Below are 27,345 nucleotides of genomic sequence, written 5' to 3'. Positions count from 1 at the left end.
AGCCTCAGCTTTGGGCCACAGTGCTGTAAACAAAAATGTGGTGAGTGAAACCATGGACCACGGGGACATCAGGCGTCCCCATGGGGGTGTGCTCACAGCAGGCAACAAGGATGCTGACCTTGAGCAAGGTTACCTGAGGGCCCAGCACGAAGTGGCATTTCATCAACTGAAAATCTTTAGAGTGGAGTCCTGAAAACCAGGTTCTGGTGGGAGTTACAGCACATCCCTTTGTCTGCAGGTTGTGCACCACCTCCAATTTGTGCTCATGAAAGGCTAGAATGCAAAAAAATAAAAAATAAAAAAATAAATTGCCCAGAACTGCTTGGGATCAGTGAAAATTCCCCAACAGGGAGAAAACATTGGACAAGTGTCCTGATGAAACTGCTGTGGGTGCACTGAGCAGAGGGTCGGGGCTGCCATGGGCAGAACTGTGGGTCTGCAGCACTGAGCCTGGGACTGTTTGCCACTGCAGCTCCCAGTGCAGCAAAATGGGGCAAGAAAGGAAAACTGGCTGTCCACTTTACACGAGTAAAGTAAGAAAGAAGATCCTCATTCTGTGACCCTGCTCCTGGTCACCCGCGTGGGATCCAGGGCTGGGCTCACAGCTCGCCCACTCCCAGCTCCTGCATCAGGAGTGATCATTTATCTGGGTCTGTTTTTGATTTACCAGGGAAAAAAACACTGCTGATCCTCACGTACTGAGCACAGTGAGGGCTGAGGGTGGGTGTGCTCAGGATGGGAGCAGAGCAGGGCGGCAGCAGGAAGCTCCCAGGCAAAAATCTCTCTCAGTCTTCACGAAAAATGTCAGAAGCAAAGCGACTCAAACACTCACCACAGCAAAACTCCTCTAACAACCACGCATTTAGGAACACAGGCGACTCGTATAGCGTTCACATCAGCAGCACTAAAAGAGGTGGGCACTAAGAGTTCATCAGCAGTGGAAATGCTCAGGTGTGGGAAAGCAGGCCAGGATCCACACGCTGCCATCACTCGGGGCTGAGCTCCAGCAGCAGGCAACTGAACTGCCCAGAGCTGGGAGCACAAGAGGCCAGCCCCAGCCTTGCAGCCATGGGGTGAATCACAGCTCAGGGCACTGCTGGGATGGAGCATTCCTCTCCGAGGAGCCGGACAGGACGACTGCATAAGGGCAGGCATCCCCACGGCAGGCTGCTCCTGCTTGGCTGCAAAGGAGAGTGGCTTTAGGAGCAACTGACATGGAAACTGCCTGGCTGCGTTCTTTGGATCTCCAGCTGCTTTGCAACCCACAGCAGAGCCCAGCTCTGCATCGTGCACTCATGTTAACCCAGGGCAGGCACAGCCCTGCACAGCTCCAGGAGAGCTCTGAAAGCTGGAACAGAGCTTCTCCCCCCATGCTCCCTGTTTCTTTCTTAGCCACAGTCTGAAAATCAGAGCTAACCTCGAGCCAAGCAGAGGGGACAGCGGTGCCTCTGCACACACCAGAGCAGGGATGGGGGCACAGCATGGGACAGCTGCAAAGAGACCACACGGTTCTTAGAAGCAACACATTTCCTCTCCCTCCTCAAAAAATAAACCACTTAGTTCATATATTTTTCTCTCTATAACATATATATATATATGTATATAATATTATATATAGACACTATTCTCTGGTAAACATTTACAAGATATGTTGGCAACACTGAAAAGATATATCTCCATTTGCATCACAGCACACACTCACACACTTTGGTGCACACAGACACACGGGAATGTACAATCAATAAATACTTTCCTTCCCTAAAAGTTACTCAAAAAAAAAAAAAACCCAACAAAAATCCCAAAACATTGCTATTGAGTGGCCCAAAGACACTCTGTTCACACAGACAGCAAATACTGTGCAGAATTTCTTGGCTGTTTTTGCTTGAAAACCAAGAGAAGAGAACCAGAAGCGTGAAGGATAAAGTGTCAGCGATGCTGCTTGTCAGGACCGAGTTAAGTTACCTCCTGGCTCCTGTCCTTTGGAGGGGATGGGGCAGAGCACTGCCCTTCCCCTTTGGGAGGGGCCATGCGGGCCGATTCTGATCTATGGAGACCCAGGAACAATCCGGTAGGGGCACAAGCATCCCACCCTGCTCTATGCAAGGATGAGAGGTGGGCATGGAAACCTTCAGCTGCTCTCCTCCCCCTGCAGTTCTCCTCTTGCAGGTTTTGGGGCACACCGCTGCTCCCTGCAGCCTCTGCATCCCAGCACTGCAGGAAGGCCACAGCTGATTCACTCCCACTGCAAACTCCTTCACCACAGACCTTTCCTGAAACAAGTTTTCTTTCCTGCAGCTGTCTGCCTGTCTTTTTTCTGCAAGCAACATCTAACACATGCCATAAGTCATTACAGAGCACAGCCAGCACAGACACGTTCCTCAGAAGGGAAGGGCCCCTTTCCCCTGCTGGCAAGCAGCACTCCAGCAGTAGGAGAAGAGGAGGGCCCTATGGCACAGAGGGCAGCACGCACACATCACGTGGAGGGGAACATATTTCTTCATCAAAACTCAAAGGAAAGAGCCCTTAACGACAGCTCCAGCCCAGCATCTCCGCCGTGTTCCTGGCAGCCCCCTGTGGCCATGGCAAAGCCCTCCCTGGCTGAGCTGGATCTGCCCATCACCAACACCTCTCCTTTTCCTCTATTATTTTTTTTTTTACCTGAGTTGAGAAATGAATCCAAATCCACACCACAGCCATTGGACGACACAGATGCTCAGCTCCACGCTGGGATGCTGCAGAGGCACTTCACGCAGCATGCTCCAGGGCTGCAATGCTGGAGAGCCACTGCAGGAAAGGTGGCTGCAGTGCATCTTCCAAAAGCAAAGACCACTCAGAGACGTTGGGTGAAAGCAGCCCACCAGGACCTAACTGAAGACTTTTCATGGACTCGGGGGGCTTTCTGAGCAGCCCCATAAGCACTCAGAAACCAGCAGGCACCAAAGGGACCATCTCCAGCACTCAGCTGTAAGCAGCTGGTCTTTCAGCTAACAGGGGAAGAGACAGGCACCTTCACAGGGGAAAGTCAGGACAGCCACTAAGTTAGGAGCTCCCATTTGCCTTCCAAGGAGCTCTCCCCTAATGTGTGTTGCAGAAGGACGAGTAGGAGAGAAGATCCCTAACACAAGCAGCTAGAATAAGGCAGGCATGAAATCCTCATGTCTGGAGCTCCCAGACAAGGCCAGGACCAGATCTTGGCGTTCAGAGGCATTACAGAGGCTGAATTTTGAAAGAGAAACCCAATGCTGAATTTGGAGCTCTTCCAAAAATCCATCTGCAGGCAAAACTCTTGTGTGCTCAGATACCGTAGTAACAAACAATGTAAAAACCCCAGGGAGAGAACAGAGCCCTAAAAATACTAAAAGGGATGCTATGCATCAAGGGACGAGATCAAAAGAAGAGGAATTTCTGTGATCCAAGTCCCTCTCTGCTACTGGCAGAACCTCAGATGTTGGTAAGAATCCGAGCACTGGCAGCATCCCTGCCCTGCCCGGGCTCACAGGGCTGGCTGCATTCCCCACACCACGGGTAACAGCCGTGGAAGGAAGCAGCTTTATTTCCCCAAAGCAAAGACTGCAGAGCCTGGGTTGGCCCCTGGCAAGTCTGCTCTCCCAGCCCCCCAGCGCTGATCCAGGATGGCAACTGCTTCTGCAGCTGGGGGGGTAACCATATGCTGCACCTCCACTGCAGCAGGGCCAGGAAGGGGCTGCTGGGCCCTACCTCCAAAGCAAGTCTTTAGCAATGCAACACAGCTGTACAGATCTTTGGTTAAGTCACTGGAGAACACTGTGCAGACCTGAGCCGGGGCCCCCAGCCCTAACACAGCACAGCACTTGCAGAGCTATGGGTACTGCCAGTTCAGACAGCAGCGTGTGTCCAACTACCTGACTTCCACAGGTGTGGCACGTCGAGAAAAGGGGAGAGAAAGCACTGGAGGGGGAGTCCCAGCCCTCTGTCTGGATGCCTCGTCTCCCCAGGTCCTTCACTTGTTCTCGATCAGAGTCTGCACTTTGTACACAAGGTCTCGAGCCAGCTTCAAGATCTGCTTGGTGTTGTGCCGCTCGGCCATTTCTGGAACACAGACAGAAGGAACCCACATAGAGGCAGCAACCGAGTGATTTGAGGAGCTCCCCCAGGTCCTCCTCCGCCCCACAGCCAAGCTCCTGGCAGCAGCAGAAGCTCTGAATTCACAGCCAAGTCCCCAGGCACCACCCCCTGTGGTCCCCTGACTCTGAATGGCCCTCCTTAAGGAGCCTGCAGGAAGCACAACCCATGCTCAGAGCTGCCTTCAAGCACAAGCAGGGCAGGCTGTGGCCAACGATGGCTCCCCAGGTGTCATCTGAACGGCTGAGAAGCAAGAGAGCCCTTTGCCACCACGTTCCAAACATCAGTGTCACACAGCGTACGCTCTGTTCGTTTTCAGCATCTACCAGCACTGTCAGGACGTGACTGCGTACAGCCAGCCAGACGTGCTGCCTGCCTCTGAGCAGCCCAGCAGAACACACACCGTACCATTGAAAAACTTGATGATGTCTGTAAAATCCATGTTGTTCTCCAAGATGATATCCCGGTACATTTCCACCAAAGCCAGGGCTATGAAGAGCACATAGTGGGCAGAGGAAACGTGTGCTGCTGCCCAGATGGTCTCCCAGACAGCAAACACATCGTCATACACCAGCTCTGTGAGGAGAGGAAAGGCCCAGCAGTCACACATCGGCCACAGGTTTCCATCAGCCTGACTCTCACACATCAGCCACAGGTTTCCATCAGCCTGACTCACAGCAGCATTCGCTGGGGAAGACGTGCCGGTGGTTTCTTCCACAGTGTGGAAGCACAGCAGACCCTGCTTTCAGCCCCCCTTCACTGGTCCCAGCTGCCCCCCTCCCTGCACACACCTCTCTTGAAGTCCAGGAGAAACCATCGGTAGCAGAAGTAGAAATGAGTGTAATCACCATTCTGGTGCATCAGCTCAAAGAGCTCAGAGTCGAGAATCTGACAAGAAAAGCCAAAGGAAATCCATCAGTACACAGCAGAGACACCAGCGTTCCTCTCCCTGCTCCCACGTCTTTGCCCCGGCACAGATTATCCCCAGGCTCTCCTTACAGCCTCCCTGCTCCCCCACTTCCCACAGCAGCCCCTTCTCAGCCCATCTCAGGAACTGCTCTCCCTCAATGAGTTGGGAGCCCACGCCAGGACCGCCCTACCTGGATCAGAGATCTCATGTTGGCAAAGTGAGTGTCCATGGCTCCTCCGTGGGGGAAATTCTGATTCATCCTTTTCATGAGCTCAGTGAAACAGCTGAAAGCCAGGGCCTCTGCACGGGGACAATGGTCACTGCTCTGCTGCACATCACCGCAGCTGCCCCATGCAGGGACAGGAGCATTGCTCTCACTCCACACACACACACACACACAGCCAGAAAGGCACAGCAGGGAACCCCCCAGGGCTCCCAGCAGACCCTCTGCACACCCCACTGCAGTGCTGGGGAGAGGGCAGAGCCCTCCACTCACCGTCATCCAGGATGACCAGGAGAGGGGCCAGCAGGTCGCACATCCCCTGCACGTAGCCGATCTCAATGTGCTGCCAGATGTAGCTGGGAGAGAAAAGGAAAGGCAGCATCAGCCCCCACACCACACACCAGTGCTGCTGCTCTCTGGCATGTGCCCTGCCTTCAGTCCTCAGATGCTGGCATTCTCTGGAGGATGCCATGAGCCCATGGGTGCACTCAGGGCAAATCAGATATGTTTGTTCCACTGCACCCATGCTCTGCTCCCCTGCAGCCGGCCTGTAAATGATTTAAGTTCCCGTGGTGACTTTTAGGGAGAGTACAGCCCTGGATCAACACTGCTGCATGGAGATGGGCGCAGGGAAAAGCGAAACCAGAGAGCACAGCAGGGGCACGGTGCCTGGGCAGAGGGCAGACCTTGTGCTCTTATCTCCCACTCTCACCCTGCCCCTTCATTCATCCCCTTGGCTGGGGGACTGCCAGGGGCCCAGCATCCCAGGAAGCAACCAGCCCTGCAGAGATATCTTCACATATTTGGTAGCGAGACAAAATGTGTTCAGAAAGGATTCTGACCCACTGCTGGCACAGAGAAACAATCCTTTTTTCAACCCGCTCACCCTGCCCCTTAGTTTTCCAAATCCTGCTGCATCGCAGGTCTCATCTCAGCAGAGATCTCCAGCTCTGGCTGCCACAAAGAGCGACAGCTCCGACAGAACAGCAGCTTCTCCTCATATTTGCAATATGAGTAATGATGTTTTAGCCTCTGCTGCCCCTGCAGCAGCCACAGCAGCAGAGCTGGAGCTGCTCTGAGTCGGTGCATGTCACACAGCAACCTGTTAGTCACAGGGATAAGCAAAGAGAATCAGCAGCACCCCCAGGTCTCCTTGCAGAGGCACCAACCACTGCACTGCTTCAGGCACTCCTCATTAGCACCACAGCTCCGTGGGCTGATCCTCACGCTTCATTTTCCAGGTTTATCCCTTGAGCAGGCGGGCTGTGCTGTGTTCACACCCAGGGGGCCCCCAGCTTTGGCCCAGGCCGTGCTCACGGCGTGCCCAGCACCCTGCAGGGCCTGACCCCCACCCCACCCCGTTCCCACCTGCACATGATGTTGCGGAGCTTCTCCAGGTTGGTGGGGGTGAAGTACCAATAGTTGCGGTCGCACCGCTGCACGTCCTTCTCGATGCGGTGCAGGTTCACCGTGTACATGTCCAGCAGCTCTGGCTGCCAAAACAACAGCAAAGTTGATTTGTTTCCAAAGAAGAAACAAAAGAAGGCATCGAGGCAGCGTGCAGATCAGGGTGGAAGCTGGACAGCCCCCCTGCACACAGCTGGTGGATTAGCACGGGGCAATGGCAGGTAAACAGTGTGAGGCTCACAAAGAAACCCAGCAGGGACCAACACTTACAGAGTAGGTGACACCCGTGGAGGAGATGGGAGATGCTTCACTGTTGGCCAGATCAGCCACAGCCAGTGAATCCAGCTGGGGGTACAAGCTCTCCATCTCCGGCTCCTCAGAGAGGTTATCCTCACTCTCCACCAGGCTTTGCTTTTCAGCTTCGCTGTCTGCCCAGCTCTCCACCACAGTCAGGGCCACAGCATCACAGCCACGCAGGACCGCTGCCGAGCTCTCAGTCACAGAAACAAAGTCCACGCCTCCACTGGGGGGAAATTCCCCTTCCAGGCTGTCCTGGCCCTGCAGCTTTTCCTCCTGTGGGGCTCCATCCAGGTCCTGCGGGGCCGGCTCTGAGCTGCCCACCCTCCCCTGCGAGCTGGCCGAGGACTTGGTGGTCTCCAGGGCACTGTCCTCATTGCTGAAGCTGCGCTCTGAGAAGCCCGAAGCAATGGAGAAGTTCTGGGAAGAGGGGTGGCCCGAATCAGGGGAACACGTGCCGTTGGGGACGGTCCCATTGGGGATCTTGCTCTGTTTGCCATCTTCGAGCTGAGCGTCTGCTTCCGTCTGCTCCACCTCATCGACAGACTCAAACACCTGCACGGAGCAATTCCCGGGCATAGGGATGGGACAACCCTGGAGATGTCCTCTCCCTCGGGCTCCCTGTCTGCCCTCGGAAGCTCAGTGCTCGGCTCTGCACAACCCCCCCACTCCCTGCTCCCGAGGACCACGCTTTACCCAGTGTTATCTGAACATCTCTGAGACCGACCGATTAAACACATTACACCTCCACATCCACAGGCTGCACCTCGTGTGTGATGTCTGCTCTCACCTGTGTGCTGGAGCTGGAGTCGCTCTGCAGCCGCACGTGGTTCTGTCGGCCGGAGCTGCAGCTCTGCGAGGACTGCAAGAGGGGGAAAAAGCAATGAAACGGTCTGGGGGGGGAGGGGGCACTTGCACCATGCTGCCAGAGGTGGGCACTTCTGCAGGAAAAGGGGGAGGTAAAAACGCACACAGTAAGTTCTCCCGTGCCAACCATGTCGATTTCTACTAATCTCTGTGCTAATGTGGCTGCAAAGCGACTCGCCCCGTCTCACTTTACACGAACGATGAAGTCACGGGCTATAAAACAATCCCTCAAAGCATATCACTGCTTTTTTTTCCTTTAAGAAAAGGGCAAACACTGATGCTTCAAGCCAGACTCCATCAAGGCAGCCCCTCCAGAATCCAGCAGCACCGTTCCCTGGCTCCCAGCTGAAGCACAGAGGGACGCGTTGGGCTGTGCAGTGAGCAGCTCAGGGCTATGCCCTGTTCCCCCTGAGCCTCCATGTGATGGCTGGAACTAGCAGCTGCTGCACACAGACCTGAGTGTACGGAGCACGGCAACAACATCACAGCGAAACAACGGGGTTTTAGGAGAACACGGTGCTTTCAGGAGCTGTCCCCACCTAGCACTGTGGGTGTTTGCTGGGCAAGGCTCTGCCAGAGAGAGGAAGGGCGACAGCTTTCCTCCATTACCATGGGAGCGTTTTATAACAGCAAATAATTACAGGTTAGGGTGGGAAAAGGGTGAAATTTGGTATGTATTAACAGCCATCTCCCCTCCCAGCACACGTTCCCTGTGCAGGCAGTGAGCACAAAGCCAGAATCACAGCAGAGATGCTACAGGGATGGGAACGATGAGCCAAACCACAGCCCCGTCCTGCTCCGTGTCAGCCCCGGCACGGAGCACTCCCCGCCCTTCTCCTGACACAAACAGACCCCAGAACACCAAGGGATGCTGCACAGGACTGGGGCTGTCCTCTGCCGGGACCCGCTGCCCTGCTTGCAGTGCAGCATCCCTTGTTCTTCCCAGTGCCCGGCAGCAGCATTCAGTGCTGCTGTGAGAAGCAAAGCCAAGCCAGCTCCTCTATCAGACAAGCAAGACTTATCTCGGTCCCTCCCTGCTGCGTGCTGACAGCCACTTCTGCTCTCTCACCTCGTTGCTGATGGTCGAATCCCTGTGCATCATCCTCTGGATGTGGGAATCCAGGCTGGCCCCAGAGGAGCACTTGGCCAGAGCTGCTGCATGTGACTCCTTCTCCCTCTGCCGTACGATGGCCTCGCAGCCCAGCCACTCTGCCATGGTGTGCTCGTAGCAGCTGCGGATCTGCTCATCAGCCTGCAGCACCAGGACAGAGGGTCTCTGAATGGCGTGGGCTCTTGGCAGGCAGGTGATGCCCTGAGCTCAGGATCACCTCAGGCACTCCAGTGCAGCACACCGGGCCGCAGAGCTGGCAGCACGCTCATACCAACCTCTTTCCTTTCTGCTTCCGTCATCCCAAACTGATAGTGGCCCAAAAGGAAGGGCCAGACAGCCTTCCTGATCTCGTGCTGGATCCCACCGTAATAGATCAGCCGCAGCAGCTCCTGGTCCTCGTAACTCTGTGTGAAGAGCTCTACATCAGCACAGACACAGCCAGGACTGTGGATGCAAGCACTGCCCCAGCCTGGCTACCTCCAGCACCCAGACCACTGCCAAGATGCTGACCATCACATGCTCATCCACTACAGCAGCTCACTCAGACCCCCACTTGGGCTCGAGTACAGCCAAAAGCCCCTGCAGATGGGCATTTTGGGAGTGATCAGCTCGCTGCAGCCACAAAGTAGCCCACCAGAGCTACCCAGGGCACCGCCGTGCCTCTGTGACCCAGAACATCCTGACAGCACTGGCCCTACCGTGCTGTCCTCCAGGTATTTCTGCCATATGTCCACAGTCAGGCCCGAGCTAGCACTGCAGGGCACGTCGGGAGACACGATGCTGTGGTTCACCAGTGCAGAGAGGTGGGTTCGCACCGTGGAGAGGTGTCTGCAGTAGGCCAGCCCTGCAACAGGCAGAAGCAAACACTCACCCTGGGGAACTCAGGACGAAGGGCGAAGTGCTGGGGACAGCTCTGATCAATCTAGTCCTTGGAGGAGATCCTCTGAAGCCTGCTGGGACGAGCTGGCATCTCACCGTCTTGTCCCAGCAGCCCTGATGCTTGCTGGGCTGCAGGCTGATCCTCAGAGCAGAGTTCAGCTGTCTGCTCCAAATCCTGAGCACATGGGGCTGATCCTGGTCCCCACAGCCACCATCCTGCTGCCTCAGCACCACTCTGCCCTGAGCCCAGAACCTTATCCCTCGCCCAGCACACATCTCCAGGCACCACGGACTCAGCAAGTACTCACAGCCATAGAAAGCCCGGGAGAGGATCTGGTACTTCATATTGTCACACAGGAGCTTCAGAGGAGCTCTGCCAACAAAAACACACCGGGTGTGAGGGGAGGAAACGTTCACATGCCCTCACACTCCTGCTTGGATCTGACTGCTCCAGCTCTGCCTTCACTGATGCACCTCGGGAGCTCTGCTCAGCGTGAGAGCAGCATTCCTGCATCCAGGAAACAGACACAGAGCAGCTGAGATGTCCCACACAGAACCAAACTTCTCTTCACCTGGACACATCCCACTTGCACCTGCAAACAGCCCCTGGGCTCACACGTGAGGCTGGAATAGCCCTCGCAGTGCAACTGCTCGTTTGGCATCCACCAAAACTCAGCTGCAAGCCCTGTTGCACCTGAGCCTATTCCCCAAAGCAGCAGCAGAGCCCTCCTACCTCTCGTGGCTGCAGCCGTTGGCCGGAGCACCATCAGAAGAGCCACTCTGTGAGCAGGAGGAGCAGGAGGACTTGCGGGTGCTGGGCTGCCACATGGGAGGGAGGCCTGGCCCATGGGTGTCCATCAGGTCCTGGGGCACTGCGAGGGCAGAGAGAGGAGTCAGCTACCAGCACTGCCCTGAGGTCGGGCTGACAGAGGATGAGCAGCTGCAGAACCCTATTGCATCCCAAGGAGACTCCAGCAAGCAGGCAAGGCCTGCAGCAGCTGATCAGAGAGCAGCACCGGGGAGCTCTGGAGAAAGGGGAGGAAAGAAAGAGCATTGATGAGAGAGAGCAATAGAATCATCTGCTAATTAATGCAGTGCCTTCAGCAAGCTAATCTTAAAGCACCGAGTGCTGACTGAGGCAGAAAACAAACCTCAGCACAGAGAGACCGCAGACAACAGACTGTCACAAAGATGAGAAAAAACATGATTGAGAACTGCCGCTGCCCCAGGAGGAGAGGACTGCTGGAAGGGAACAGCGTTCAACTCTTCAGCACCAGAATCCCATCCAAGCCCCAGGGAAAGACAGGAACATCGAAATCACAAGGCAGGAGATAAAGATCGTGATGAGAGAAACAGCAGGAGCGCTCAGCAGCCCTCGTTGTCATTTGCTAAATTCCTGCTGAAACTGAGTGCTGTTGCATTGGCCTCATTCTGCAGACTGGCTGTGTGCAGGCCCTGCGTGGTGAGCACTGCACTGGGAGCTGCTCTGAGCTGGAGCAGCCCCTGCCCTCCAATCTGGGTAAGACAAATGCTGAAATATTCCTATTAAAGCCTTTTCCCTTTCCATCATATGGAGCCTCTGGGTCAGTGACACAGGACACCTCTGCAGGAATCATCAAGTGACAACACAGCGAGCAGTTGCACCAGGCACAAGGACTGCTGCATTACATTGATGCTGAGTGGCCCCCAGAGCTGCCAGGGGGGGTCGGGACACGGTGGAGAGAATCGGAGACCATTTGTGGATCACCACCACCTTGCTTGCAGCTGGAGTCCTCACCACCTTCCCTCTCCCAGCAGTGACGGAGACCACAGACGCAAGGAATGGATGAAAGTGACCACTAATGGTAACTAGAGACACAGAGACAGGACAGGGGCACGAATGAACGCAGGAAAGAATTTGTAAAGGAAAAAGAACCGCTGCAGTCCCACTTCCCTCTGGGAAAGTCTGTAGGAGCTGCACAGACCAATGACACCCGCTGAGGTGACAGCAACAACTCATTCAACAGAAGATTTGGCCCCTGGCGCAGAATTTTAAGGGGTAGATCAAAAGGAAGCTCCAGAAAGGAGCATCTCTATCAGCTATTTTAACCTCAATCAGATTTTTATCTGACTCACTGGGTTGTGTTAGTCAGCTGAAGGCAGAGGGAACTTATCATCTGCAGTGATGCCCCAGAGGAGTCACAGGAGGTGCGACTGCCCCCTTCCAGCCTCAGAAGCATGGAACAAGACTTTGATTGCCTTCCATAGCTTTTCCAAAGCACTCCACAGGCTTTCTATCACAGTTTTGTCTTTCCCCTTCACAAAGCCATCTGTGACGTTTGCTGAGATCAAAAAAGCTTTCTGCTACAGAACAGGGAAGACAAATGTGCAGCACTTCAGCCAAGCACGTTGTTCCCATCCTTCACAGCTGGGCGCTAAGAGAGGTTTCTGGTCTGGTGGCTCCAGCAGCATCACCCCCCTGCTGGGGGTGTTTGGGGGTGAAGGCATGTGAGCCTGGCCAGCAGCACACAGAGAGCTGCTGCCACTGCCCTGTGTGCTGCAGCAGTATGGAAGGAACACAGCTGGACGTAGCACAGCACTTGCTGAGTTGGCCTGGTGGGAGCAAGAGGAGAATCAGTCCTGTGGTCCTGTCATGGTGAAAAATGACCCCATTCACAGGCCCCCACTTCCTGGAAGGAGGAAGAAAACGTGACCAAAGGGAAGCACGCTGCTGAAACAACGTGCAAGATTTTTTCTCCTCAACTGTACAGGCACTTGAGGCCCGTTCTGCAGCTGCTAAGCTCCCCATGGTAAGTGGAAAGTATAAAAACACATAGCATTTAATTAAATGCTATAAGCAAAGCCTGTTCCTCTGCAACTGCTCCCCGGAGCGATGTGCACTGCGTGCCCACCAGCTCCACGTCCCTGCTCACTCACACACCAGGTAACCCACCCAAAATGTTCCCCGCCAACGCACTCACCCAATTCAGACTGTGTCCCAGGGTAGATGATTCTGAAAACATAATCTGTGGCTTCGTCATCTTCCTTGTCAGATGCGGACTCGGAGGAGCCCTGGGGACTTCGCTTCCTCAGCCTGGGAAACACCTTCCCCTGGAGAACAAAACCTGCTCTCTGCAAAGCCCCACCACGCAGGGCAGCTCCTGCCCAGCACAGCACTGGCTCCAGTTGCCCAGGGCAGCAGAGCTGCTCTGAGACATCCCACATCACGTGCCAGCAGGAATCCCCCATGCGTGGTCTCAGGAAGAAGTCCAGCTCTGCGTGCCTACCTTTCCCCGTTGGGACCACAGGGGTGGGTCCAGCTGCCCGTGGGGCAGGAGGCCGTTCTCCAGGCAGGACAGGAACTGCAGTAAGTGCCCTCCTCTGGGGAACCGCAGTGGAGGCCTCTGGATCCCATCCTGGCTCACCAAGACAACCGTCCCACCGCTGTCTACTATTAGCAACAGCAACAGCAGAGAGAAGACACACACACACATGAGCGAGGGAAACATTACTAGTCAAAAAATGCAGAAGGCAGGCACGAAAGCTCTGGGAGTTGCCTCTCTGGCATGCAAAAGGAGGATTTTCATCCCCGTTTGGATTCCTTCCTAAGTCCATTGCAAGCCTGGGGCCCCGGAGAAAGGCTGCGTGGGAGATCAGCCCTGGAAATCACAGAGCACTGCTTGGCAGGGAGTCCTCTCCAGCCAAGCACCACAGCCAGGAGCTGATCTAAAGGATTTCTTAGAAGCAGTTACAGAGCAGTGACCACCTGCTGAATCAAAACATCCCATCCCCATACAGGCACACCCCAGAGATCCAACGATGCTGATGGCAGGGTGGAATCAGCCCCCAGCAGCCCCCCCTCTGGCCTTACCTTGCTGGTGGCAGTGCAAATAGACGATCTCCTCCAGGCGAATAGTCATGGCATAGTCCCAGTACACACTGGAAAAGAGAAGGAGAGCAAGCTGAAGTTGAGGCATGCGTCAGGCTCTGCCTCTCTTCACTGCAGCTCCAGATCCTGCCTCCAGCTATCCCAGCACCAGGGGAAGCTACAGAAAGGCTCAGTCCCAGCAGCAGCGTGAGTGCCACGAGGCCACAGAGTGAGTGGCAACTCCCACCAGAACAGTGCTTCAGATGAAGGTGCTGTGACACAGCTCACACAGTGATGGGAGGTGGGGAAGATGACCTCTGGCAGCTTCATACCTTGTCGTGCGACTCCTTTCCTCCTCGGTCACGTCTGGACACTGGGAAGTTTTAGAGCTTAGGCTGATGCCCAAGACAAGAACTCAGAAAAGCAGTGTTGAGATGAAAATAGCAATTTAGGGGGAGGGTACCAGGTTATAAGGGAACGGCCCAGATGCCAAGGAGAAAGGGGAGATGAAAAAAAACGCAGGTGAACAAAACCCAGAGCGCTAAAACTGAGAATAAACAAAACTGTCAGCAAGTTTCATTGAAGATCTACCCCAGGCCAGAGAAAGCACTGTCCTAAATGCTGCAGCTCTCCTGAAGGATTTGTTTTGCTTTTTTTCCCCACGGGCAAATTGGGACCTGATGTGACTCAGCAGTTGGTCAAAAGACCAGCATCTCAAAATGCCAGCATCTCAAAATGCAGCCCTGGGCGAAGGGGCACAGCCATACACTGCTCAGCAAGTGCCTCCCGAGCAGACCTTTGGTTGAGGAATGAACTCCAAGGGCTCTGTTAAATCAGAGGGATTTTGCACACCTGCACAGAGGATCAGCTGAGACAGCACTACAAAATGAAACCCACTGTGTGACCGAGGTATCATTATCCAGGAACTGGTCTGCAGATAGCCTTCCTCATTAACGAGCTTCTCACCTTCCTAGCTAAATCAGCAACAGAGAGCTCAGGGGGCAATGCATCACACTGCCGGGCACCTTTCAGAACCCTCTGCAGTTACCAATGCTTCCAGCAGAGATGGGCTCCACTCACAGCATCTCCCACCACCACAGAACCCATGGGAACCTTTGGCCCTTCTGCCCCGTGGGAGCACAACAGGGAGCCAAGTCACCTCTTCTCGTAGTCCAGATCCCCCACGGAGCCATTCATCAGCTGGTTGGGAGTCCACTTCAGTGCCATGATGTCAGCAGTCTGGTGAAGGGACAGATAGCCCGGGATCGCCTCCATGTCGTCTCGCTTGAGAAATGGGGAGAGAGAGCTGAGAGATCTCCCAGATGAGAAATGAGCCTGTCCCCTTGTGCGTCACAGAGCAAGCTGGGGCAGAGCCCCGCAGGAGGAGCCCAGCGTTTGCCCCTCATGGTACTCACTGGCTGCACCAGGACGTTGTTTTTGCCATAGAGGAGCGTGGCTCGGGAGTTCTGGTGCAGTGACTCCACGTAGTCCCTGGCAGACAGCGACAGCCGATCGTCCATACTGCCACTCGAGTGCCTCTTCTGAATCTGGAAGAGATCCACCTACAAACATGAGGTGAGCGTGGACACCTCCTTCTTTCTAACAGCTTTACTTGAAAGCTCATTCCCTCCTCACGGATGCTCAAGAAACTCTCTGATAGAAATCTCTCCCTGTGCATCCCTCCCCTAAGGGGATTCCTGGCTCTGGCCAAGCTCGACTCTACTCACAGAAGCCCCAGCAGTGTCCTCTGTGTGCAATAAACTGAGCAGACCTCAGCTGCCTTCTCTTACAGTTCATAATGCTGCTCCCTAAGGACAGAGACCCCACAAATGCCACGCCACGTTGGTCCAGCACACAGAACTCCCGGCTCGAAGATGCGAATCACCTCCACATTTCCACCCTGCACGATCAGCCTGGGAGCTGTGGGGCTGCCCCCCAACTCACGCAGAGCGCCGGGCGCTTGGTGGGTGAGTCCTGGCGGCAGTGGGAGCTGTGGATGCGGTGCCGCTGCACCAGCTCGTCAGCAGAAGGATCCGTCCAGAAGTGGTCAGCAGTCTTCATCTTGGTGTACTCCAGTGCACAGGGCCCCACTGCACAGAGAAAACCACAGACACGAGGGACTCAGCTGCGTTATTCCAATGACCAGAGCGGGGCAGCACACTCTGCTGCACCACGTAACAGCAGCAAGAACTCAGAGGTGGTTCTGCCCAGCCAGAGCCGGTAAGTTATGGAAGATCTTACCAAAAAATAATTGAACTGGGATCACAGAACCGTGAACTCAGGTTTGGGAAGTGAGCTACCGAATAGGGTAAGAGGAAAGCGTTACCCAGCAAAGATGCAAGAATCGGTCCATCCACAGGATCCATCAGGAGAGCTTCCTTCTCATAGTATTTACTAGAAGAAATGATAAAGAGCAGCATGCTGTAGCACTTCAGCCCCCTGGAAGAGCTGAACGACAGAGACTGAGGTTTGAAAACACTGTAATGCCCTCCTCTGTCTGCTTCCCTCCTTGATGGTGAGAGGGCAAGGAGCCTGCTACAGCCTGCTCCTACTAACTGTGACCATCCCGAGGGACAGATGCCCTCCTGCAGCACAACACAAGCATCACTGCCCCAAACAAAACATTCCTGGGGCTGTCCACTTCACCAGGACAGGACATCTTAGCACGCAGCACCCAGAAGACAAGGACAACACGGTCCACAACAACCATTCCATCATCAGGGCATGGCCTGTCCACTTCTGGGAGTACCCAGGGCTGGCCAGCAGGGGCACATCAGCTGGAGTCCCCGTGCTGGGAACAGAGTGACACAACTGGCACAGAGTGACTTCTCCAGCCCATGTGTCAACCAGCAGCACCTCCAGCACGACTGGAGTAATCTGCAAAGGGAAAACGTTGGCTGGTGCCAGCACTCACCTGCTGTTCTCTACTAAGTAATGCACGATCTTATCCAAGACCTTATCAAAGAGGGCTGTGCGGATCCAGAGGTGCTTGATGGCCTGAGGAGACAGGTTGGGCAGCTTCGGCACCTTGCGCACGTTCTCCGGGATGCTCTGGGCTTGATTTCGTCTGTAGAGCCAGAAGGCAAAAATCAACATCACCAGAGACTGTTCCTTTCACCTGCCCCATCCCCTAACCCAGAAGGCCCACGGCTGTATCTGAAAACTGCCTCCAGTAAATCTGTCTCCAATTGTAAAGGCACTCTGGAACAAGTCTCTGCCCCAGCAGAGTCCTCAGCTCCACAGATCTTTCCCACCGGTGCCTGAGGACAGCGGTTCATAAGCATAGCAGCTTATCTCAGCACAGCTGAAAGATTCCTGCCCCCAGATAGCTGCTCCGTTCATCTCCCTGGGTCCTGTCCAAGGGTGCACAAGCCACACTTAAACAGAGGTTGAATTACTGCAGGTTACAGCCCTGTACAGTGAAGCAAACCAGGTTTGGTTCCAGCTGGCTTAACGCACCGGTCCATAAACCGTGACAGTTTGGGAGCAGATGTGTGTAGCTGTCCCTGCAGCGTGACACAAAGGGCAGAGGAAGGAAAAACGACAGCTCACCATCTCCCAGAGAACCAACCCGTTCACTCAGGATGTTAAAAGCCCAGGAAAGGACTCTGCTCCACTGGAAGAGCAAGCTCTCAAGGTGGACGTTGCAATCCACGGCTGCACTCAAACTCAGCACCCCCATGCCAAGATGCAGGCAGTGTGTGGGGCAGCAGCCACGGCGCCTTACGCGTTCTCGATGAGCTGCTCCAGGTCCTGCACCTTCTTGCAAAGCTCCTCTGCCAGAGGGAAGCTCTTGCCCACCTTCATGAACAGGGCTGCTATTTTGTTGCTGCGCAGGAATCCCGCTGCCCTGCGCTTCAGCCCGTGCAGGACACACGCTTCCACAGCAGCTGCAACACAGCAAAGGCATTACTGAAGCAGCAGAGCTCGCAGCTGTGCTGCTCCCACATCACCACGGCCTGGCCCCTGCTGCATGCATGACCTCACCGAGCGGCAGAAACGTTTCCCAAGAGGAAACCGATGTCATATTCTGTTCCTGCCTCAGCAGACGGAAGGTTAAGGCACCCAGATGTTATTTACCCAAAGCAGCAGGGAGTTTGCGTGGTCTTTCCTTCTGCCTATCAGTTCTGCTGACTGTACAGAGAGATTATTTTAGTTATGTTTTAGTTTAGGTATGCCAAGATGCAGGTGCTGCAAAGAAAAGTTAACTGTGCCTGCTGCAGCGGACCCGGGCTCTCTGCAAGTCCCTGTGCACGACCTCAGGGGCACCTTGCATGGCCCTGCTGAGGGCAGCTCAGCTCTCCCCAAGCTCTGAGAGCAGGGGGGGTCGGGGCACCCAGCTCTGCTGCACAGGAGCCCGGCAGCAGCTGCACAGAAGGATGCACACGTACGCACTGCACCGGCCAGTGCCCCTGGGAGGGCTTGGGATGGATGTCTGGAGTCAGACACACACTTACTCCATCAGATCAAAGCACTGGAAAATGTCACAGCCCCACGGTCCCATGAGCAGTGGATGTGTCTGTGCCAAGCAGCTCCTCTGGCACATCAGCACCCTGCTTCCTGCTGCAGAGCCAGCATGCCCAGCCTCCCTGCAACCGATGCTCCTCCTGTTTGGGAAGGCACTTTCCTACAGCTGAACAACACCATGGACACACTGAAAAAGCCACTTCATGGCAGTCCATACACACCAGCTCCCAGGGCTGAGAGATGCTCCCATTATCTCTGCCATGTTTGGTGCTATACCCGAGGTCACCGCAGAGCATTGGGTCTCCAGGTGCTGTGAGATGGCAGGAAAGCAACAGGTTTGGCCAGCCAAGCCCTGCTCACCCAAAGCACCCTCTAGGAGCACCCTCTGCATGGGTACCTGGTGCCTAAACAAGACCTTCCTGGGCTGCCCCTGCTTGGCACTGCATGCTTGATGCACAGTCAGCTCTGCTCTGAGTTTCCAGCAGACAAGTCAGAGCACTTGTGCTTGCACAGAAAAGCCAGCAGATTGCTCTGCTGACATCACGGCCACTGCAGCACACACTGCTGCCAGCTAGGGAGCAGCACACAGAGCTCCTGGAGCACAGAACCTCCCAGCACACCACAGCAGCACGGAGCAGCCAGCATCCATCCTCAGCGCTGCACCCAGCAGCTCTAAAAATGCTGCTCCTGCTGGGAGTGCAGACTGCAGAGAGGGAACTCTCCCTGTGCTCTCCCCAGGGCTCAGAAGCTCGAGTGCACAAACTAAATGCAACCTGCCCTCATTAAATCCAAGAGCAACGGCATTTTCTCTTCTAACCTTATGATTTTTGGAGCCCAGTTTCTTATTTCCCTCTGTCCCCACTGCGAACATCTGCCCTGCCCATCCCTAAGGGCATCACAGAGAGCAGAGAGTGCATGGCATGGGTGCTGTGTCCGGCTGCACCCAGGCCAAAGACTGCAGAGCTGTCAGAGCTCCCGAGCACGCTCCCAACCCACCTGGCTGAGCACGGAGGTGAGCTCAGTGCTGATGCACACACCGTGCCCCATGGCAGGGGCAGCCCCAGCGCTGCCGCCGGCCCCGTCAGCTCCCAGGGCAGCGTGGACATGACAGGTGCCAGCTCGTGTTTGTCTGCTGTCAGCGAGGGCAGCTGCCCTTTGCTGCCAGCCCACTGCTCTCATCAGAAGGGGTTCGCGGTACGCTGGCTGCACAGAGGGCTGGGAGGATGAGGAGGGCCCTGCGAGGAAGGCAGCTTTCCCCAGAGGAAAGGGCAGCTCTGCTTAGCCAGGCTCGAGCACGCTCTGCTTGTCAGCAGCGGGGGTTATTTATAAGCTCCCTCTGCTCACCAAGAGCTGCAGCAGAGGAAGGTGTGCAAAGCATCCAATTTAGAGAGCAGCACGGCCTGGCTCCTGGTCCTTCCACCACCCGGTGGCATCAATAAGGAGCAGAAGGAACTGACGAGCCCTTGTGCCTGGGCACCTCAGCTCCGTGCTGCAGGCGGCTATAAATAATTGCAGGCTGCAGAGCCTCGTGCTGCACAGAATGACTCACACCTTGAAGCCTGCTCTGCTCCTTCGATGCCGTTCAGAGCACAGAGGCATGCAGACCCCTGCTGCACCTCATCCAGGAGCCTGGGACCAAAGGAAGAAGGCACCTTCTGCTCTCCAAAATAGGAAAGGAGAGCTCACCGCCTGCTTCGCTCTCTGCTTTTGTGTGTGCCCATGGATGCTCCGGTCTCATTCAGAGGTGACAGTGCCACACAAGTTAGCAGAGCAACTCCGAACATCGCTTCTGTCATTTACATCCCAGGCTTCAAGTCAGCAAGCTGCCCTTCAGCAGTCTGTGCACGGAGGAGGGCTGCTCCCCCTCTGCACGCTGCCAGCAGCATTTGCTCAGCAGCAGCCACATGGCCCCAGCATGGGCTGTGCTGAAGCACAGCTGAGTGTGGCTCAGAGAGAGTCCCTGCAGAGCAGTGACAGTCACAGTGGACACAGGATGGCCCCCTCAGCAGGAGGAGCCCCGGGCTGAGATGCAGGTTAGAGGTGTTGCTTGCTTTTGGGCAGCCTTGGGCTTCATGCTTTTTCCCTTAAAGAAACCTGCAAGGCTGAGGTGTGCCAGTGCCTGGCAGCAGCTCTCCCATAGAATCACTTGGGTTGGAAAGGACCTTAAAGCCCCCCCGGCCCACCCCTGCCGTGGGCTGGCTGCCTCCAGCTCGGGCTGCCCAGAGCCCACCCATGGCCTCGGGCACCTCCAGGGATGGGGCACCCACAGCTCTAGGCAGCAGTGCCGGGGCCTCACCCCATAAGTAAAGAATGTCTTCCTAATGTCAAACCTAAATGTCCTCTTTTACTTTCAGGCCATTTACCCATGTCCTGGCACTGTCATGCCCTGTAAAAAGTCTCCCAGGTCTCCCAGGAGGGAGCAGGAGCTCATAAGCTCCCTCCAAGCAGGGCAGCTCTGACAGAACATCCTCTGCAATGCCAACTGCTGCTGCGTGACACCTAACACTGCTGAGAGGGGACTGGGAAGAAATTTAAAAGCACCTGGGCAGATTTAGACTGAATATGAGAAAAAAAAAATTGTTTACACTGAGGACAGCTACGGTCTGAGGATGGGGCTGTGAGCGCTGCTGGAGCTGTGGGTGGCCCTGGGCTCTGATGGCAGTGGGAGCAGATGGCCTTTAAAGGTCCCTTCCCAGCTCAAATCATTCTGATTCTACAGAAGCACCGTTGTGAAAGCCAACAGCCAGGTGGGAAGGCAGCAGGGGTCCTGCTCTTCTTCCACAGAGGTCACTGCTTTCTCCCCATAGCAGCAGCTGCTGGGAGGAGGCGGAGGCAGCCGGCACCATGCCAAAGCACACTGCAGCTCGGGGTGAGTGGGTAAACACTCGACACGGGCAGGGCTGGGCACACAGGCAGCACAGCACGTGTCCAACCAACGCTGTGTGCCCGCAGCTGCTCACCCTGCTCCATCCCACCTGCAGCACGAAGCTGAGCAGTGTCGTCGCCCTGCGGCGCTGAGGGGCTGCCTCCAGACCCAGGGCACCCCGTGCCACAACAAACCCACTCAGCCTGCCACGTTCCCTTGTAAGCAACAGGGTGACACTAATTGGGTTCTGCACAGACAGGACATTCACCCGCCCCGTCCAGCACTAACCAGCTCCACGGGGAGGACACACGGACAGTGTGAACAGAAGGGTCAGAGCAGCAGGAACAATCTCATTTTGCCACGGTGACTGCAGAGCCTCCCCCTGCTCCCCCAGGCACTCACCACAGAAGGAGATGATGTGGCTGCTATCTTCATGCACAAACTTCCTCGTCACCGCCTCCTCCATGATCTGCTTCACCTGTCGAGCAAACAGCAGGTCAGAGGGATCGTGGAGCTCCAGCCCCAGGGCACAGCGGGACCTGGCGAGGAGCGGGCACGAGATGGACAGTGTGGGAAACGGGGACAGCACCGGCTGTGACCAGGAACCCCTCTGCGTGGCAAGGCAATCACACTGCCCGCCAGGCGCTGCTCACGGCACATCCCAGGCGCTCATTTCAGCTGACTTGATCAGAAGGAAGCTGTCTTGTAGGTTGTACATCAGGAGCACAATTATGGGAAGAAAATAAATGGTGACCCCATGTGGCTGCCTCATCCCTGGAGGTGCCCAAGGCCACGTTTGGGCCCCTGGGCAGCCTGGACTGCTATGGGGGCACCCAGCCCATGGCAGGGGGTTGGAACTGGGTGATCTTCAAGGTCTGCTCCCAAGCACCCTTGCTCTGCAGTCCTTGGTTTCAGAAAATGTAGGGTAAAAGGCTCCCGGGGCAGAGGTGTGGGCATACGAGCAGCTCAGAGCATCGGGATGTTCTCTTTAAAGGCAAAGAGAAGAGAAAAAAGGGCAGGTCAAGAGCTGGCCAAGCAAACCTTGCATCTGCAAAGCCTCTAATGGCCTCGTTGGGGGAATTAAGCTCCTTAGGAGGATAAAATCAAGGCCAGTTATGCACAGCTGGCAGGCCAATAAAGGAAGCCCTGTTATGAAAATGGGTTAAGAAAGAAGTCTCACCGTGACCAAAGCCTGCAACCACCCCTCTTGGTCACAACACCCACTGGGGGGCATGGCAAGGCCAGGCCAGAGAAACCCCAAAGCCCCCAAATAGAGCTGGGAGGTTCTCCAGATCAGAAATTCCTTTTGCAGCATTGTGATGGGGAACCACCAGGGGAACCGTGAATCATCCAAAGGTGTAAACGAAGGATCCCTATTTTAAACCCTAAAAAAAAGCAAACAAACCCCAACCAACCTGGCAGAAACATGCGGTGTGTTACCAAATAACAAACATAAAACAAGCTGCCAGGTTCACACTGAAGCTGGAGATGTTTGGCAGCTGCTGGAGCCCATCGCCCACCCCACTGGGGGCTCCAGCTCGGATGGGCACCCAGCTCAGTGCAGCAATGCACAAACAAACCCTGCCAGGAGATGCAGCTCAGTGGAAAATTACCCACTGCAGGGAAAAAAAAAGATGGAGAACCCACAGCGCTGTATTGACTGAGGTTATCGCACTGAGCCACATAAATCAGAGGGATTTAAAGGAAGAGAAGTGGGAAGGGCACTGCAACAAGGCCAGTGCAAAGGGCTGCATGAGAAACAGACCCTGTGAGCGAGGGCGTCATGGCACAAAGCAATCCCCCCTTTGCCCACACAGGGCTGTGCTGGCCAGATGGAGGTAACCCCAGAGGAACGGGGTGGATGCTCCATGGGAGCAGAATGCTGCTCCCCACTGTAAGCACAGGGCAGGAGGTGCTCCACCTCCTGGATAAACTTTGTTTGCTTTCCTCGTGTTTGCTTTGCCACCTTCTCATTCTCACTGCTGCTCTGATGACGTACTTGGAAGTTAATTCCAGTACTGAAAAATCCCATCTCCCCATCAGCTTCAGCACAGTGCATCCACACGGGAAGCCCTCGGTGTAACCTGACTGCTCCTTTAATTGCTTCCCTCAATCAAGGTCCCGTTCCAAGAATAAGCTCTGGTTCAGCTCTGCAGCAGTTCCCCACAGCCCAGGCAGGGCTCGGCCACGCAGCACTGCCACTTCTCAGGTCTCACACAGTGCTAAGGGATCGCTCACTGAAACAGAAGCAATATTACCATATGGGAACAGTCCCCGTGGTTTGTATTTGCAGGCAGCGTTCTGCACCAGACTTTCTTTGGAGGCAGCAAGTTGAAGCCATAAATCCATACGTGCAGTGCTAATTTAAGATCACATAAGCTCACGCCATAGCTGGTGCTGTTCCCGTGGTGCTTGTCACACACAAACCTCCGTGCCATCTGCTGGCACTGCTGGCACTGCCATCACGTGCTCGGCCAACACCGCAGCGCTTCGGGACAGACCTCAGCCACATCTCTGCTTTGAAGGCTCAGCCTGGTGCTCGGTTCAAAGCCTGCACGCCCCGACGTGCTGTGGGGTGCTGGGCAGAGCTCTGGCAGCTGAAAGGGGAAGGAATGCTGACCTCGGTCCCTGAGCACTGGGAAGGATGAGGATGAGATCCAAGCAGAGGATGAGACACCAGTGCTTTTATCTTCAGAAGGAGAGAAAATGGCCCCCAGCGGTCAGGAATACTCTTTTTCAGAAGAGATCAATGCAGGCAATCGAGAAACGCAGCATTAAAGCCTCCTGTTTATTTCTGATACAGGGGCCTTTCCAGCAGGCTGACCGTGCTGCTCAAGAGCCCCTTTCATCACAGAGCCCGAGCTTTTCATCCACACCTTCCTTCTGTCTGAGCCGCCCTGACCTGCACACAAAGCCTCACTTCTTCAGTTCAGCCTTGAGAGCACTGACAGCAACCACCACCCGCTCCTCAAATCCCAGTAACCTGGAACTAACCCATAACCTCCTCAATGAAAGAGCTGTGGACCGGCTGGGAGCACAGCCACATGTGCACAGCTCACAGGAGGATGCCACGCTGCAGGAATACTGCTCTCAGGGGTTGCTGTGCTTGGCCACGAAGCAGACAGCACTGCTGCACAGCACGAGCTGACCTGAGGGTGGAAGGAGACCCTGCCTGGTGTGGCTATGTCTGCCCCAGAATGAGAGCAGCTGCAGCAACACCCATCCCAGCGCATAAGGAGCCAGCATGTCCCATACAGATGGAAGGACAAGAGCAGGCTGAAAGCCAACTGACAGCTGGAGCAGGTCTCAGCAACCACGTGCACCCCTCCCAGCACAGCTCCCCACTGCTACGACACTCACAGCTATTCTCTGAGTGGCAGGTCGAGTGAAAACTAAAGCAGCAAGGCAGTTCTCTAATTTCATATTCCCTCCAGCTTTCCGTGCAGCTAATTCCAGGCCCAAGGCAGCACAGCCTGTATTTCACGGGTGACATCTGCTGCCCCACCTATTCTCATACGCAGGGCAGGTTGCCCAGGGGTAGCCAAAACACAAAACTCTACTGAAAAGAGAGAAGAAATAAAAATAAAAGGAGGTGGGCTGCAGTCAGCGTATCTGCAGTCAGAAATTCAAGCTGGGATATTTCGGGGTTTGTAAATCAGCTTCGCTCCGTCTGACAAAGGCTCTAAAAGAAAATGGGAGAAGATGCGATGTTACTGTTCCTGGGTAACAGAACTCCTCCAAGAACCCTCCTGCCACTCTCCCCCTGCAGTCTGCTGACAGACAGTCAGTTTTGCAGCTTTCAAGATCAGTTTGATTTATTATAACCATATGGGCATACACACACACACACACGAAAATGACAGCGACAGCCCAACTCATTTCAATCCACAAATCCACTGCAGAGCAGGACTTCTTAAAAATAAAAATGCATTAACCATGGCAACAACCAAATGCTGGAGTCCATTTGCTCACTGTAGTGCTACGGACAGATCCAGCTATTGTTTACCTATCTCTTCTCATCAGACATTGTCTGCAGGATGTTTTTATTCCTCTGGCTATTGTCCCACGGGTACGGACGTGGTGTGGTTTCCCCAGTGTGATCCGTAGCTGCTCCCATCCCAGTGGACCTCACTGACACATGGGAACCCCACCAGATCCCAAAGCACCACAGCACGCAAAGCAGGTTTGTTCTGATGGGGTGAGAACATGGAGTTCTGTGAAGGGCTGAAAATGCAAGGGGTGGGAAAAGAAAATGAGGATTTCTGCAGTTGGCCCTTAATAGCACTGCTCCAAAGGCTGCTCCAGCTCTTGACTGAGCCTGAAGTCAGTCTAGAAGAGGGAGAGGGAACGAAAATAAAAGAGCAAAAGTGGAAGCAAAATGGGTTTAACGAGCAGAGAGCGGGCAGTGGAACACCCCACCAACTCCCAGCTTCAGGGACGTCGCTGAATAATCGCATACAGAACCCACGGGCTCACATCTCCTGTTTTTGTGTGTTTTTTCTTTAATTGCTAACAGAGCAAAGAGCGCAGAGCACAGCTCTGGCATGGAAGCCCTGCACCTGTGTGTCTGCATGCAAACAGCCCGGCCCACGGGGCCAAGGGCAGCAGCACCGTGCTGGGAGAAACCCTTGGGGCAAGCACAGCTACACACTGCCTGCGTGCCAAAGCAGCCACGGAGCCCAGAGCTGTGAGACTGCCTGGGGAGAGAGGCTGTGGGCACCCCATCCCTGGGGCATGAAAGGCCAGGCTGGATGGGCCCTGGGCAGCACCCAGACCACGGCAATGGGGTTGGGACCACGTGACCTTTAAGGTGCCCTCCAACCTCAGCTACTCTATGATTTTATTTAAAGCTCTGCTCTGCATCAGCACTGCCCTCCCTATAGGGCGCTGTCAGAAGGGCACATCACAGCCCTCGGCTCTCCTCCTTTAGGTACTGTCCTCCAACACAGGGACCCTAGAGAGAAATAGAGAGGGAGCAAAGCCCAGCACTGGCTGCCAGCGTGGAAGATGCTCGTGTCTCCCAGCCGTGGAAGATGCTCGTGTCTCCCAGCCGTGGAAGATGCTCGTGTCTCCCAGCCGTGCCTGCTGAGGCCCAGCACGCTGCAGAAGGAAGCTCCGTCCTCCTCCAGCCGTGTGCCCCATCCCCACCTGCATCCTCGGGAGGAGCCGCAGGCAGACGGCGATAATGAGATGTCGGCTTCACCCAGGATGCTAAAGAAATGTCACAGCCTTTCGCTGGTTTAATAGCTGTCGCCAAGGCAACGAGTGGTGTTCCTCGCCACCACGCCCGGCTCGGGATTAAAGGTGGGGAAGGGGTCTGGGGTGAACAGACGCTGCGCTGCCAGCATCCCCAGCCACGCTCGCTCCCCGAACCCACCGGGGATACACAAAGATGCTCACGCGGTCAGAAAACACAACACCGCCCGCTCCCAGCGCCCAGCAGGGCCGGCCCGCAGGGTCAGGGATGCTCTCGGGGCCGCGGGGCTCCGGGACACATCGTCTCTCCGCAACGGGTCCCACCCGGGGAACGGCCGCCCCCCATCCGTCCCCACCGCCCGGCGCAGCGCACGGACGGACCCCGCGGAGCTACAGCCGCCCGAGGTCGGCACCGCCCATTGCCGGGCACGCACCCACGGACACGCGCGGGTCCCCACCCCGGGCCGCGAGCGGAACGCCCAAGCCGGGCACGGCAGCGGGGCACCCACCTCCTTCTTGACGGTGCGCAGCAGCCGCTGCCGCGTCTCCGCTTCTGCGGGGAGAAGAGGGGAGAGAGCCCCGTTAGCACAGCGCGGTGCGGACCCCCAGCCCTGCCCGGCCCGGCCCGGCCCGGCCCTACCCGCCGGGGCCGCCGCCATGGCCGCGCTCCGCCCGCAGAGTGCCGGAGGACCGTGCGGTGCCGCTCCGTGCCGTGCCGTGCCGTGCCGAGCCGTGCCGTGCCGTGCCGTGCCGGGCCGAGCGGGGCCGCACCGCCCACCGCGCCCGCCGGGGTGGGGCCGGGCCCGGCAGCACCAATCCCTGCGCGCCTCCGTGGGACGGCCGTCCGTGGGGCGGCAGCGGCTCCGAGTGCGGCGTTGCCCTGCGACCCCAAACCGCCCCCGTGCCCGCGGTGGGTCCCAAACGCTGTCCCTGCCCGCTCGGCCAGACCCGCAGCCAGGTTTGTCTCCTCCTCCAGCCGGGGCTCCGTCCCCTCCCGTGGGGACCGCGATGCGGTTTGTCCCCTTAACAGCGTGGGTCCGTTCCTGCGGCTCCCCGCAGCCCCCATCGCCAGGCAGCCCGCTTTTCCTCCAGCCATGCAACCCCTGCACCCCCAGGCCCGCGACCCACAGGGCTGGGTGACACGGGGACGGGGTGACACGAGGACGGGGCTGTG

The 27,345-nt window shown here is 56.0% G+C and overlaps 2 protein-coding genes across 3 annotated transcripts in view; one reads left to right on the top strand and one right to left on the bottom strand.

The window, feature by feature from the left end:
- The window catches only part of GP1BB (glycoprotein Ib platelet subunit beta), a 54,575-nt gene that overhangs the window by 4,500 nt on the left and 22,730 nt on the right, over window positions 1-27,345 (top strand). The gene's annotated exons all lie outside the window — the stretch shown is intronic.
- SGSM1 (small G protein signaling modulator 1) lies at window positions 3,566-26,830 on the bottom strand. Of its 2 annotated transcripts, XM_065739285.1 has the most exons (26): window positions 26,812-26,830; window positions 26,681-26,724; window positions 21,378-21,453; window positions 17,370-17,532; window positions 16,557-16,709; window positions 15,969-16,036; window positions 15,587-15,732; window positions 15,058-15,189; window positions 14,802-14,926; window positions 13,646-13,713; window positions 13,062-13,225; window positions 12,756-12,885; window positions 11,464-11,643; window positions 10,529-10,667; window positions 10,104-10,168; window positions 9,615-9,760; window positions 9,192-9,320; window positions 8,875-9,057; window positions 7,729-7,800; window positions 6,912-7,493; window positions 6,603-6,727; window positions 5,508-5,590; window positions 5,202-5,311; window positions 4,893-4,989; window positions 4,510-4,677; window positions 3,566-4,068 (listed from the first exon to the last, which is right to left on the bottom strand). In XM_065739285.1, the coding sequence occupies exons 1-26, from the start codon at window positions 26,828-26,830 to the stop codon at window positions 3,980-3,982; spliced, it is 3,456 nt and encodes a 1,151-aa protein (XP_065595357.1). In that variant the 3' UTR covers window positions 3,566-3,979. The 2 variants fall into 2 exon arrangements, with proteins under 2 accessions (XP_065595357.1, XP_065595358.1); XM_065739286.1 differs by lacking the exons at window positions 11,464-11,643; window positions 26,681-26,724; window positions 26,812-26,830 and having other exon boundaries at window positions 21,378-21,449.

This window comes from Cyrtonyx montezumae, unplaced genomic scaffold (assembly GCF_038088225.1).
Source record: "Cyrtonyx montezumae isolate F1298 unplaced genomic scaffold, pur_monq_1.0 scaffold_23, whole genome shotgun sequence".
NCBI classification, from domain to species: Eukaryota; Metazoa; Chordata; class Aves; order Galliformes; family Odontophoridae; genus Cyrtonyx; species Cyrtonyx montezumae.
Note: the sequence above shows the minus strand (reverse complement) of the source record. Positions and strands in the feature narration are given on the sequence as shown.

Bases quoted from the DNA above. Each gene is read 5' to 3' on its own strand.
- SGSM1 (XM_065739285.1), bottom strand. The intron at 21,454-26,680 runs GTGGGTGCCCCG...TTTGCTCGACAG, and splicing joins TGCGCACCGTCAAGAAGGAG to GTGAAGCAGATCATGGAGGA. The intron at 5,312-5,507 runs GTGAGTGGAGGG...GTCCCCGTGCAG, and splicing joins CCTGGTCATCCTGGATGACG to AGGCCCTGGCTTTCAGCTGT.